Source organism: Diabrotica virgifera, chromosome 8 (genome assembly GCF_917563875.1).
Source record: "Diabrotica virgifera virgifera chromosome 8, PGI_DIABVI_V3a".
NCBI classification, from domain to species: domain Eukaryota; kingdom Metazoa; phylum Arthropoda; class Insecta; order Coleoptera; family Chrysomelidae; genus Diabrotica; species Diabrotica virgifera.
The window spans coordinates 51,675,256-51,689,209 of NC_065450.1; the positions used below are offsets into that span (position 1 = coordinate 51,675,256).

Sequence of the window (13,954 nt, forward strand, 5' to 3'; positions counted from 1 at the left end):
CTTCAGAGCATTTCTTGAAGGGCTATTAATTATTATGGCATAAGAGAATAGGCGTTTGCTTGACTTTGCGAATGGACTGATGCTGAAAACGGAGTTTTGCGTGTTGCTATTAATTTGCTGTCCCACATGCAGCAACAAGTTTAGACTTGCAAAAAGTACTCGGAAAATGTACTCGTATAATAAACGCGGGTACTGGGTACTGAGTACCCAAAATGTACTTAGACTACAAAATTCGGGTACTTGTACCCGGGTTTTGCCCAGCTCTGGTAAAAATTACTTAAGAAGTAAAAGAAGACTTCCATTGTAGATGGTTTATAAATGTTTATTAAAATTTTTCATAAAAAAGATCTAAGTTGGACTACAAGTTCATCACAAACGTTTACGGTCTTATCAGACCATCATCAAGTTAAACTCCAGATATTAGTAGTTGATACTATAAATATGTAGCTTTTTACAGGCCTTTTAGGCCTAGAGCTAATAGTTGGTATTAGCCACAGAAATTGGTCACATGACCTTAGTATTACAAAATTTGAGCCATTTGGGCTTAATCAAAAGGGACAATAAATTGATGTTTATAGATTAATCAATATATGAAATAATAACCAAATAATCGAATCATGAGATAAAAAAATGGCTAAACTTTTTATAGTAACCTCGAAATTAATGTGTGCATTAGTGGTTGGTAACAATAGCAATAAATTAATATCAATGCCAAATCGCTAGAATGACAGGGTTCCAACTAACCACAACCTAGTTTTGAGAAAACAGTCCCCAAAGTTTAACCTTGACACCACACAAGTGTTTTTGATATATTGTTTGATTTTTGTGTACACACTTCTTAGTTATATACATAAAAAGGTTTTGGCTGGTAAAAAAGAAAAAAATGCTCCTTAGTAAGAAATTTACAATTTTTTTTGTTTACAGTTGGAACCTTGTCACTTTTTAAACTTGACATTTTATGTGTGACAAGGGTCTATGTGGTAGGTGGAACCTTCTCATACCAAAGTAAATGATTTATTTAGTCTGATCCATAGGTATAGTTAGTAGGATTCTGAAATAATTACACTGGTATAAATTTCAATTACTATGACTTTATTTTAAAGAAAGGTACAGTAAGTGTTTTTGACCTATGTCAACATTTTCACAGTTTTAATAATGTGGTGTAGAACGCTTTGTCTTGCAAGGGCATAAACTTTAACATTGACTTGATATCCTTTATTTTTTCCGCTGAGAGTGTTGCCTTGGAGTTCACTAGGTGTTTGGGTTTTATCAATTTCCAGATTGGTGCGTTTTCTTCGGCTTCTGTTTGCTTGCTTTTTTGTGTCACTCTTCCTTTCTTGGACGCCGATACAGCAAACCTCAAGATTACGGTCACTGCATTCTCTTCCAAAAAAGAGGTTTTGAATGAGATCAAATGCAGGGATTGTGTGAATTCTAAAACTGAAACTTGGAAGAATGGGACCAACTGAAAGTTTAATACTTAAGAGGATGAAATACGTCGATACATACTTAGCTTAACAGGCACAACATTTTCCTCCCTACACTTTTCTGTGTACATTTTAGCTAAATTGAGGTTTAAATCCAGATACTTTCTTTGTGTTGTGGCCCTACAGTAATGAGACTCAACATTGGGAAAAGATTTTATGTGATTTCTCACAGTTTCTTTTATTTCTTCATTGAGGCGTCTTGAACTTTGGGCACTTTTACCCCTACCATCCGGCTTGGGTGTATTGGTGACCTCATCTTTGTTATTATGAACCGTATAGACAGGTTTTTGTGAGATGCTTAGTGTTCCTAAGTAAAATTTTTGCAGACTTGTACCTTTTGGTTACCAACATTAAAGAAGTACCTAAAAGTGAATTTTTTGTATGATTCTCTATTCCTATCTTTAGGTCTTTCTGTCTGATGTTTTGTGGTTGTACCCAAGATATATTGATGTTTTCCATTTTGATTCATGCCATAAAACGCCTTAAACAAAGCTTGTCTTTCATTTTCACTAATAGATACCCCACATTTAAATTTACAGTAATTTAAACAGTCCTTCAAACTTTTAACTTCTTTAGCGGGCACTACAACTCCTCTACGACTCACATAAGATTCCCCTTTTTGATGGCTGATATAACGTTTCTGGCTTTTCCAAGAAGAAACATCCCTTTTTCTTCTCTTAACAGGAGGAGGTTTAGTGTTTGTTACCTGATCAATAATAAATTCTTCCCCAACCGGATTTATAGGCAAATGGACCTCATCATTTGAAGTAGTTTAGTGAGCGCCAGCGGTTGAAGTTGATGGGAGATCAATGGGCATCAACCCTGTTTTTGATTTGGTTGCCGTTGTTGAAATATCTGCAGGAACACGCTTCTTGGCTTTATTTCTGGGTCGCCTGCAAAATACCACTAGAATTAGCTGCTAAAATAGTATGACTATGACTATATACTAGTTTAAAAACCTCAAATGAATCATTTGAAATACCATAAGTCTATTTACTCTCCAAATGGAAGTTTAAAAATTGATTATGTGCAATAGAACTTTTGAAAAGTAGGCTATTTAAAAAAACTAAACTAAAGCGATAAAACTTTAATGTTTTGAAACATGTGGATTTAAATAATAAATTATGGAATTTTTAACGTTATTTGTAATTTGATTTCATAAAAATGACTAGATTCCACGAAGTAAAGGTTTCAACGATAAAAAATATAGGTTAGCTTACCTGTCAGTAATTTCTTCATTTTAATCGCTTAAACTTTCTGATGATGGGGAGTAAGAATCACCAGAGTCCTCTAATTCTTCATCCTCACTTAATAACTCAGTAATAAGTCGTCCCAACTCATTTAGTTCCGTCATTGTTATAAACAACCATAGATATATAATACTCTAGATTGCGCCTTACGATCTTAAAATGGGTGACGGTTGCGACAGAGATAAATGAGCCTATTTGGTCGGTAGTCTCTTTCTAATTCAAGGGGAGTATCGACGACGTCACTATCCTACTCTGTCGTCGAGTATTTTAGATGGTTTGACAGTTCGAGCGGATGGCAACGAGAACTGGTCGTTTGTCTTCGGACGTGGATAATCCTGGTTCGAATCCCATACCAATCTTTACTTTTTTTATTTTTTATTTAATCAATATTGCGTTTATTAGATATTATTACATCTCTAAAGTAAATCTATGCAAAGAAATATATAACAAATAAGAAAAACTGTGTAGGTACCTATAGATTTTTAAAAATATAAAAGAAAATGTTATTTTTTTAATAAGTTAATTGTAGAATAGTATAAAGTAATTGTTAAAAATATTCGTAAAGAATTACCAATAATTAATATCAACATAATGTACCATCGATTTATTAATTGAATCGGTCATTTCAAAAACAACACGAGTCACATATTCCTAATTTTACAGAAGAGCAAAGAAAACTAACTTTATAGTCGAAAGATGGATGAAATGGATGACATCAAAATTCAGAGTTATATTGTAGTTTTGTTCCTAATGTGTTTACTGGACTGGTGTCGTTTTTGCACACAACGTTTATCTTAAAGGGGTCTATTCCTCTCAAAAAGTTAGTTTCTGAAAATTGTGGACTTTGCTGTTTTTGAAATGACCGATTCAATTATAAGTAATTAGACATTATTTTTATTTATGAAACTATTGTTACAATTTTTTAAAAAAGTAGAAGCAAAACAAACATTCACATCATTCGAATAAGGATGAATTTATAACGAATGACTTTTATTTTACTATGCAGTTCACAAATTATGTATTTCAATATTAACTTACTATACATACATTTATTATCTGCTAGATTTACTTAGCTCCATTTTTCAGATGTAAAAATATCTAATAAACGCAATATTGATTAAATAAAAATAAAAAAAGTAAAGTGGTATGGGACTCGAACCACGATTATCCACGTCCGAAGACCAAAGACCATTTCTCGTCACCACCCGCTCCAACTGTCAACACATATTACTCGTTAAAGTGGGATATTCACGTCGTCGATATTCCCCTTAAATTAAAAAGAGACTACCGACCAAATAGGCTCGTTTATCTCTGTCGCAATCGTCACCCATTTTAAGATCGCAGGGCGCAATCTAGAGTATTATATATCTATGTAAACAACAATAAAAACATAACCTCAATACTAGACAGTGAACATGAACAGCTGTTGCAGTTGGAACATTGTCAAACGAATACATGCAAATCTTAATTATTGGTTGAGTGACAAGGTTTCATGTGTCACCTGAAACCATGTCATTCTAGTTTTGTTTTATTTATGTTCACAGATGGAACCTTGGCATTGTAATAAGTCAGAATTAAGTTGTTAGACAGCGCTGTTGTCAGATCAAAAGATAAACAAGATCAGTTGGAACCTTTTCACACTAATAACTCCAAATATGCGATTTTGTTAGTTGGAACCCTGTCATTCTAATCTAACGAAATAACAAAAGAAAACAATATCACTGCCTTAATAATGGCTGTATCGTATTATTTACTTCAATGATTTATTTTTTATTTCTTTTATTAACTTTAAGTATTTTATTAGGATGCTTATTCCAATTTACCAGTCGAAACAAAAGTAAGTCATCTGTTGGGAGCTATCCACAACACCAGTTTGAGCCATGAAGCTCGCCAGATGTCTGCCGTGTTGCTGCGTAGGGTGTTTTCCAACGATTTCATGGAATTCTATCCAAAACTACCAGTTGAAAGTCAAAATCAGTTAAAAGAACAAGTTCTCTTGGCTGTACAACAAGTTGAGACTGAACAATTAAGGCATAAGGTATGTGAAGTAGTAGCCGAAGTTGCAAGAAATTTGATCGATGATGATGGAAACAATCAGTGGCCAGAATTTTTACAGGTAAATATTATTCACTTTTTTTACTTTTTTCAGATACCTAAGTACTTCAGAAAAACTTTATGCGAAGGTTATCTTTTTCGTTTTGCCTATAGCCATAAAGACAAAAAAAGAATGTGTGTGTACTTTGTACGCACGTAAGAAGTTATACTTCTATTATATAATTTTAGCGAAGTAATTGTATTCTATTTAAATATAAAACTAATTTTCTTATCTACCACTTTCAAAAATTTTTTATTAAAACAACTAAAAAAAAATGAATCGTAGAGGATTGGAACCCGGGGCGTTTCGAATTCTGACCGAACGCTCAACAACTAGACCACCGAGGTCATGTGATTGCCACATACGTTTCGGATATAATTATGAGTGCAGCTGATCTCACTACTACCAACTTTGTTAAATTTCGAAACAGTAATTTCACTTTTATTTAATAATGGTACGGTAAACAATCCTCATTTTTTAATATGTTATTCCTTACAAAAATACCTTTAATTTAAGCACAAATAATTAAAAATCGTAAATTTGGGTCAAAAGTTATTAACTTTTTAAGAATTCCCATAAGAGCCCATGTTAAAACTTAACTTTGACCCTTAATAGTAATTAAACGGCACGGTAAAACATTTTTTAAAAAATCAAGTCTTAGTTTTTTGAAGTAAACTATAACATACTAAAATTTCATGCAAGTCCTTAATTCTTTGCCGAAGGTGTAGAACGTCATTAAACTTGTGATATTTTGAAAATTGATCAAATTATTTTAATTTTGAATTGAAATGATTTAAGTGCACTTTATTACATCAACAATAAATTGAACAAGAAATTGACAAAGTTATTCAAGGCCAAATTTGACGAGTACAAAATGTATGGTTTGTAAAAGAAAATGAAGGAATTTGATGAAATAGAACAATTGGATATGTTTTATTTTGTCAAATTTCTTTATTTTCTTTTTATTCACGGCAAAATTGGATGTAGAATTGTGTTTTGTATAAGCCAAATTTGACCTTGAATAACTTGTTGTCAATTTCTTATTCAATTATTGTTGATGTAAAGTGGACTTTAGAATTGAAAAAAAAATACAAACAAAACATATAGTAAGAAAACAATATATTAGGTGAATATTGATGGTAATCAAGTTATATAAATAAAAGTATTACATTATTACATGTATTTTGGCAGATCAAACAGGTAGGTTTATATCCATGATACATTAACAATTATTACGTACCTGTTGCTTTAAAAAACTATTTAAAAGTCACTACAATATTATAAACTGTTTTGTTTCTGTCCTCACAACAATAAAACTAATATATTATACATTTGTTAACCTTTACCTTTTCCTCCAAACCACAGCTGTCCTACAGCTGCCATATTGGATAATTTTTGACATGTCATTTGAACATCCAATCAGAACAAATTTATAATGCGCGTATGCGCCTGGGTGATGCGTATGCGCCTGGTTTTAACATATAAAAATTCACCCTCATCGCGCGTAAAGAAGTATAACTTCAAAAATATACAGGGTGTTTCATTATGAATTGTCCATATAGTAACTGGGGAAACCTTAGCACAAAATACGAAGATTTAACCTAAAACACTTAAATAAAATATTCCTCCTTACTGAGATACAGGGTGTTTTATTACAAATATTCTTTTTAGCCCATTGCTTTAACAATTTTCAATATTTTTTGTTCAAACTTGACAAACATATTACATATCGTCTGTGTCGTTCTAATACCTTGTAACCCACAAAATTATTGGAAAATGCGGTTTTTGCAGATTTGTATAATATAAAGCTAAACTCACAGCAGGAACAAGGTGGCTAGCAGGTCTATTTAATAGAATTATGGAAGTTGGACAAATGCCAGATGAATGGAGAAGCAGTATACTGGTACCTGTTTACAAAAACAAGGGAGATATACAACAATGTACAAACTACAGGGCTATAAAACTGCTTAGCCACACCATGAAAATATGGGAAAGAGTAATTGATAGACGGATATGTGAAGAGACCGAAATATCCGAGAATCAATTTGGCTTTATGCAGGGCAGATCAACAACAGATGCAATTTTCATTATAAGGCAGTTGATGGAAAAATACAGGAGTAAAGAAACAGACGCTCATATGGTATTTATTGATCTTGAGAAAGCATATGAGTTCCTCGAGAGATTCTGTGGTGGGCACTCAATAAGAAAAGAGTCCCTGGTGAATATGTAAAGATTGTGAGGGATATGTATGAGGGAGTAACAACTAGTGTCAGGACAGGTGTGGGAGAGACTGATAAATTTCATGTGAAAGTATTTATTCTCATTAGTTTTGGACCAGATACAGCGAAACTACAGGGTAACATTCCATGGTGCTTAATGTATTCTGATGATGTCGTGTTAGTAGGAAATAGTGAAAGAGACTTAGAACAAAAACTGGAACAGTGGAGGCAAGCTCTGGAGGAAAAAGGTTTAAAACTTAGTAGGACAAAAACATAGTATTTGGAATGTTCATTTAAAGATGGAGTTACTACAAATAAAATGGTATCTTTGGATGGTGAACTGATTGTAAAAAGCAATAGTTTTAAGTACCTGGGATCGGTATTACAGAGTAATGGAGATGAATGCAGTAGAATTAGGGCTGGATGGATGAAGTGGAAAGAAGCGAGTGGTGTGTTGTGCGACAGAAAAATTCTAATGAAGCTGAAGGGAAAATTCTCTAAAACAGTCATAAGACCGGCTATGATGTACGGAACTGAATGTTGGGCAGTGAAGAAGAAAGAGGAACAATGAATGCATGTGGCGGAAATGAGAATGCTTAGATGGATAAGTGGAGTGACAAAGAAGGATAAAATTAGAAATGAGTATATTAGGGGAAGTCTAGGTGTGGCATCAATTGATGCCAAAATGAGAGAGCATAGGTTAAGATGGTTTGGTCATGTTCAATGTCGAGACGTTAATCACCCAATACGAAGAATAGCTGAAGTGCAGATTCCTGGAAGGAGTAGGAGAGGAAGACCAAAGAAGACCTGGGGGGAGACGATAAGGCAGAACATGTTGGTAAAGGGGATTGACATTGATATGACCCAAAATAGAATTGTGTGGAGAAATGCAATTAGGGAAGCCGACCCCGCATAGGAATAAAGCATAGAGAATGATAATGAAAGCTAAACTCGCGTGTTCGAAAAACCTTGTAAGTCATACTTCATTACTTATATTATTAAATAGGTTTTGTAATGACATATTCCCATTGCTGAGAGTATGAATAGCAATAGTTTTTGTCTCCTGAACAATCGTGATTTTGGGGTTATGATGTGACACAAAATCTAGGTACGGGATAAAAAAGTTTATTTGAAGAAAGTGTATTTTTTTGTCTTTCTTAATGGCTCCTTTTTTCAATATTTTATGTAGTTATAGAATATTTTTCCACATACTAACATATTTCTGAAATTGGGCTCTGTACCGCCATTCTTTATTATATTACGAATATGTGTGCCAAATATCTCAAATATGACAAAATATTCAAAATTGGAGCCACAATCTTGGAACGCGTTTGTTGCTACCTGTTGATCGCTACTGTTTACTCTTAATTCAAATTTGTATTTTAGTTCCTTTTCCATTGTGCCAATGACCAAAATCCGGTTCTAAAGGAGGCTGCTCTTCAGATGTTTACGAGTGTTCCTGGTGTGTTTGGTAGCCAGCAAAATAACTACTTGGACTTAATCAAGCAAATGATATTGCAAAGCTTGCAGCCTACCGAAGAATATGAAGTACGGTTTCAAGCTGTTAGGGCCGTAGGTGCCTTCATGCTAATCAATGACAAAGAAACGCAGATTCTAAAACACTTCGCCGATCTGTTAACTCCGATGTTGCATGTTATTGCGGAGAGTATTCAGCAACAAGAAGACGACACTTTGTTAAAAGTTTTAATCGATTTAGCTGAAAATGTTCCCAAATTTTTAAGGCCACAACTGCTGCCTATTTACGAGATGTGTATGAAGATCTTCAGTGACTCTGGAGCACTAGACAGTTGGAGACAGCTTGCATTGGAGGTAATTATTGTTAGATGTTATAAGAGAACGAATTTTCATTGTGCTTTTAAATGTAGGTTATGGTTACTCTAGCAGAAATGGCACCAGCAATGGTTCGTAAGAATGCAGCTAAATACATGGAACAACTTATTCCTCTAATTTTACAATTTATGGCGGACCTTGAAGAAGAATCTGGATGGGCCGAGTCAGATGAACTTTTGGACGAAGACAATGATTGTAATAACGTAGTTGCAGAGGCTGCGTTAGATCGTCTAGCTTGTGGATTAGGTAAGCTATATATTTTGATCTTGAGTTATGTGAAATTGCATACTCAGATAGTATCTATCTATCTATTGCCCTTCATTTGTCCAAAATTTAATGTAGGTCTCCCCCTTATTTTTCCACTCTTCTCAGTTCAGTGCTAATCCTGTCCATCTGGTCTCTGTGCATCTTTTTAGGTCATGCGACCGTCTCATCTGTGGTCTGCCTAGTGTTGCCAGGTCCGATTTGTTTTTAATCGGTACATAAGCAAAAACAAATCGGGATTTAGGGTTGTAAATCGGGACAAATAAACAACAATAGCCCAATAAATGACCGTTTTGGAGTGTAATTTTCAGTCAACTTCGAATTGCATGAAAATCTGGTTTTAGGTTATACTTACTTGTCTACTTCAAAGAGTTCAAAGTTGAACTTATATCGTTGGTTGCTTTTACTTGGGGGTGAGTTACAGTTACCCCATCCGGGGGGTAAAAAAACGCGCGTTTTAAGTAAGTCCCAAAATGGATCAACTGACTAACTCCAAAAAACTTTTGTTTTATGTAATTTTTAAACTAAGTCGATACATTTCGAGTAATTTTATCGAAAAAATATTCTTAGCAAAAATGTAGCTTTTAAAAAAGCAAAAAAAATTGTATGTTCAGAAAGTCTATAAAACCAGTAAAAGCAAAGTTGTAGCTTATCAATAACACGTTCTTATTCGTCAAATTCCAAATCTAATTTTTCAACTTGAAATAACCAAAAAATTAAGCAATTTTCGGGCAAAACCTATGAAAATTTTCTAAAATGTTTAAAAAAATCTTTAATTTTGTTTTATATAAAAGTCTCTAGCATTAAAACTAAGCGAGTTACGCTCAAAATAAAGTTGGCCCCTTTTTTGGTAAAAAAATCGTGAAAATCTTCCCCTATTTAGCACCGCAAATAAAATTAATCGTTACCGCTTTACCATTTACTTTTATATGTGTATTGTTTATACGGTTTATAAGGTTTACCGGTTGTGAGTGCTTAGTTTAGAAAAAAAATTAATTTTATAGTAAAAAAACTTTCCTAAAATATTATAAAATGCACTTTTTCAAAATAACTTAAAAAGTATGTATTAGGGATACTAAAAATCTCAAGGAGTAAAAAGTAGGTAGGTTTTGCTTTTATAAATATGACTGTAAGACACAAATTGGTTAAAATATGTCTGTTCATATTTTGCATACACTCTTGATTAGTGACTCGTTCAGGACCTTTCAATCATGTAAAAAATGCATAAGTAAAGTAAATTGTATGTAAATCGGTTACGATTAATTTCATTTGGGGTGCTAAGTAGGGGGAGATTTCCACGATTTTTTTACCAAAAAAAAAGGAGTCAACTTGATTTTGAGCATAACTCACTTAGTTTTGATGCTAGAAACTTTTTTAAAACATAAAAATAAAGCTTTATTAAAAAAGTTTTAATTGGTTTTTCCCGAAAAGTACTTCATTCCTTGTTTATTTCACGTTGAAATATTTGATTTGGAATTTGACGAATAAGAACGTATTTTTCATGAGCTACAACTTTGCTTTTGCTGAGTCTATAGACTTTACGAGTTCACAATTTTTTTAATTTTTTTTATATTATGCCTACATTTTTGCTAAGAATATTTTTGTCGATCAAATACATACTTTTTGAGTTATTTGTGAAAAAAGTGATTTTTTTTGTCGAAAAATAAACATTTTCAATCGTAAATAACTCGAAAAGTATTAACTAAGTTAAAATTCTATAAAACTAAAATTGCTTAGAATTAGTCAATTTATTCATCTCCGGACTTATTTTAAACGCACGGTTTTTGACCCCCAACTAGGGTTGATTGTCATCTCCCGAGTAAAAGCAACCAACGGCACAAATTTTCATGCAATTCGGAGTTGATCCTGAAAATTACACGGTATCGCCCTATTTCCCGTTCATTTACTGGACTACAAGATTTTTTTAATTTTATATTTCGTTCGATTTTGTCCCTTTTAGGAGTGCCTTGTTTTTATAACATAGTTATAAAATTCACTGCAAGTCCTCCTGAAATTGGTTTCGTGTTTGAAAATCGGGACATTTAGTATCCCGATCAGGTACAAATCGGTACGCGTCCCCAGAACCCTGAAAATCGAGACCTCCCGCGCAAATCGGGAAAACTGGTAACGCTAGGTCTGCCCTTTCCTCTTTTATGGTCCCAAGGTCTCCAGTGGGTTATCGCTTCATTCCATCTTCTGTCTCTTTGTCTGCTGTTGTGTCCTGCAAATTTCCATTTAAGAGTAGCTGCATGTTTGTTTACATCTTTCACTTTGGTTTTATATCTGAACCATGTTTTCTTTTTATCACTTAGCTTGATACCCAGCATCTGCCTTTCCATTTCCCTTTGAGTCTTGTCTATATACTTCTGTGAGGAGATATTGGACATATTTCTGGTTTTTCAGGATATAGCTCATTTTTTCAAGTGTCACCCATGCGAGTCTTATTCTCCTTTTTATTTCTGATGTTTGATTTTCTTTACTCAGTTTCATTATTTGCCCTAGGTATATGTACTCATTGACTTTCTGTATTGTACTTGGTTTGCTCCTATTTGCATGGTTTCGTTGTCCTCTTCTACGTTTGTCATGTATTTAGTTTTTGTGTAGTTCACTTTTAGACCCACCTCATTTGCTTTCTTGCCCAATTGTGTCATCGTTTCGTTAAGATCTTTCATATTGTCTGATATCACCGATATGTCATCCGCATATCTCAGGCTATTCAGCAGTTGTCCATTGGATGGTGATTCCTTTGTTATGCCGTTTAAGTTTTTGAAATATATCTTCTAGTGCTTCTGTAAATAATTTTGGGGATATTGTGTCCCCTTGCCTAATTCCTCTATTTATTTTTATGTTTCTTACAACAAGCTGCCATATACACATATACTGCCAACAAACTATGACAGCTATACAAAGCTGTCTTTCATATTAAATTTTCTGTTAATTGATTGGACTAAAAAAACACTTGTTGTATTACCTGTGATTATAAAAATGCCTATTAATGATTTATCTGATCACACTCCTAAACTATGAGGTAATACATATTACATTTATGTATTTAATCGCAAAAACACAATTTTATATCATAACTATATTTGATTAAATTTTCAGGGGGTAAAATCATTCTTCCTCTCGTTACACAAAGTGTTCCCAGTATGTTGGCAAGTCCAGATTGGAAGCAAAGACATGCTGCCCTTATGGCTCTAAGTGCTGTTGGAGAAGGTAAGTACTACGAAATCTACTAAAGTGTAACCTATATATCTATGTTATTATCTTTTAAGGTTGTCACAAACAAATGGAGGGTATGCTTCAACAAATCATGAATGGAGTTCCTGGTGTAATGGATGGTGTTATACGATATCTACAAGATCCACATCCAAGAGTGAGATATGCGGCTTGTAATGCCGTAGGTCAAATGGCGACTGATTTTGCACCAGTTTTCGAAAAGAAATTCCACAATCAAGTAGTTCCAGGTTTGCTTATGTTACTGGATGATAATGCCAATCCTCGAGTCCAGGCTCATGCTGGTAAGTTTATCAGTAATTAAGTAATTTGCAAAAACTTAGCAAAGAAAAAACAACTAATTTAAAAATGTAAAGTTTTCTGACAAATAACCAGAGGTGGGTGTTCAATACCTTTCAAACGAGATATCACTTTCATATTTAAAATAAAAGTTCCTTAACCCATTTGCTGCCGATCGAAGAGGATGAAACTCAGCTAGGAGAGGAGCCATTTTGTTGAACGGCACCTAACTGAAGTAACCATATCACTTGCTGGCGTGTGAACGGCACCTGACTGAATTTTTAAAGGAGCTGTGGACTGAATTTCCAGTTTTCATTGTATTCCTTCACTCAACCGTTCCCTCCAGTTCTTTCTGTTTTGCCAGTCCCTTTTCTGTAGATTTCTTCTTTCCATTGCTTCGTCCACTTCATCTCTGAAAGATATTCTGGGTCTGCCTCTTCTACTTCATCATATCGGGCTCCACTCTGTTATTCTATTTATCCAACGATTTTGTTCTGCTCTTCTACTCTGTTATTCTATTTATCCAATGATTTTGTTCTGCTCTTCTGACATGTCCGTACCAGGTCAATCTCTTCTGTTCAGTGTAGTCTATCATGTCTGAGTTCATCCCATTCTTTTCTTAATCTCTGTTATTTGGGTCTAGGACGTTTCATCGCCGCCGTTTCGATGCCGCCAGTTCATCGCCGGCCGATTCATCGCCGGCCGTTTCGATGCCGCCGGTTCATCGCCAGTCAGTTAATCGCTGATATATTTCCGAATTTTCGACCAATTTTCGACAGTTACATTTATTATTTATTTTTGGTATTAATTAGGAATTCTAGGAAATGCGAGATATGACCATTCCCGTTGCCATACTTAATCTTTTAATAGACTTTTAAACTTTTATAACATAAAATATAATTTAACACTACAAATTTAATACTGTTTAGTGTCAAATTTAGGGGAAGTAGAAATATAATAGTAAATGAATATAATAATATTTTTCATCTATTTATTTGTCATAAGTTTTGAACTGAATTTAACGTCGTGTCTTGTCATCTCCCATAATACAAGATCAACTGACTAACTGGCGATGAAACGGCCGGCGATGAAATGGACTGGCGATGAACCGGCGGCATCGAAACGGCGGCGATGAAACGTCCCATTCCGCTGTTATTTATTCTATCTCTTCTTGTTACTCTGCAGCTTCTCCTTAAGAATTTCATCTCTATTGCTCTTATTTTGTTTATGGTTTTCTTATTTATTGTCCAATTTTCACACTCATAAGTGAGG

General features: G+C 34.1%; 1 protein-coding gene across 1 annotated transcript in view; it reads left to right on the forward strand.

The window, feature by feature from the left end:
• Positions 1–13,954, forward strand: part of LOC114343213 (importin-5) — a 73,190-nt gene that overhangs the window by 30,589 nt on the left and 28,647 nt on the right. The window contains exons 2-6 of the mRNA XM_050657774.1: positions 4,542–4,853; positions 8,438–8,881; positions 8,938–9,148; positions 12,272–12,382; positions 12,442–12,687. Of these exons, the coding sequence (XP_050513731.1) occupies positions 4,542–4,853; positions 8,438–8,881; positions 8,938–9,148; positions 12,272–12,382; positions 12,442–12,687 (1,324 nt within the window). The remainder of the gene's footprint in view (positions 1–4,541; positions 4,854–8,437; positions 8,882–8,937; positions 9,149–12,271; positions 12,383–12,441; positions 12,688–13,954) is intronic.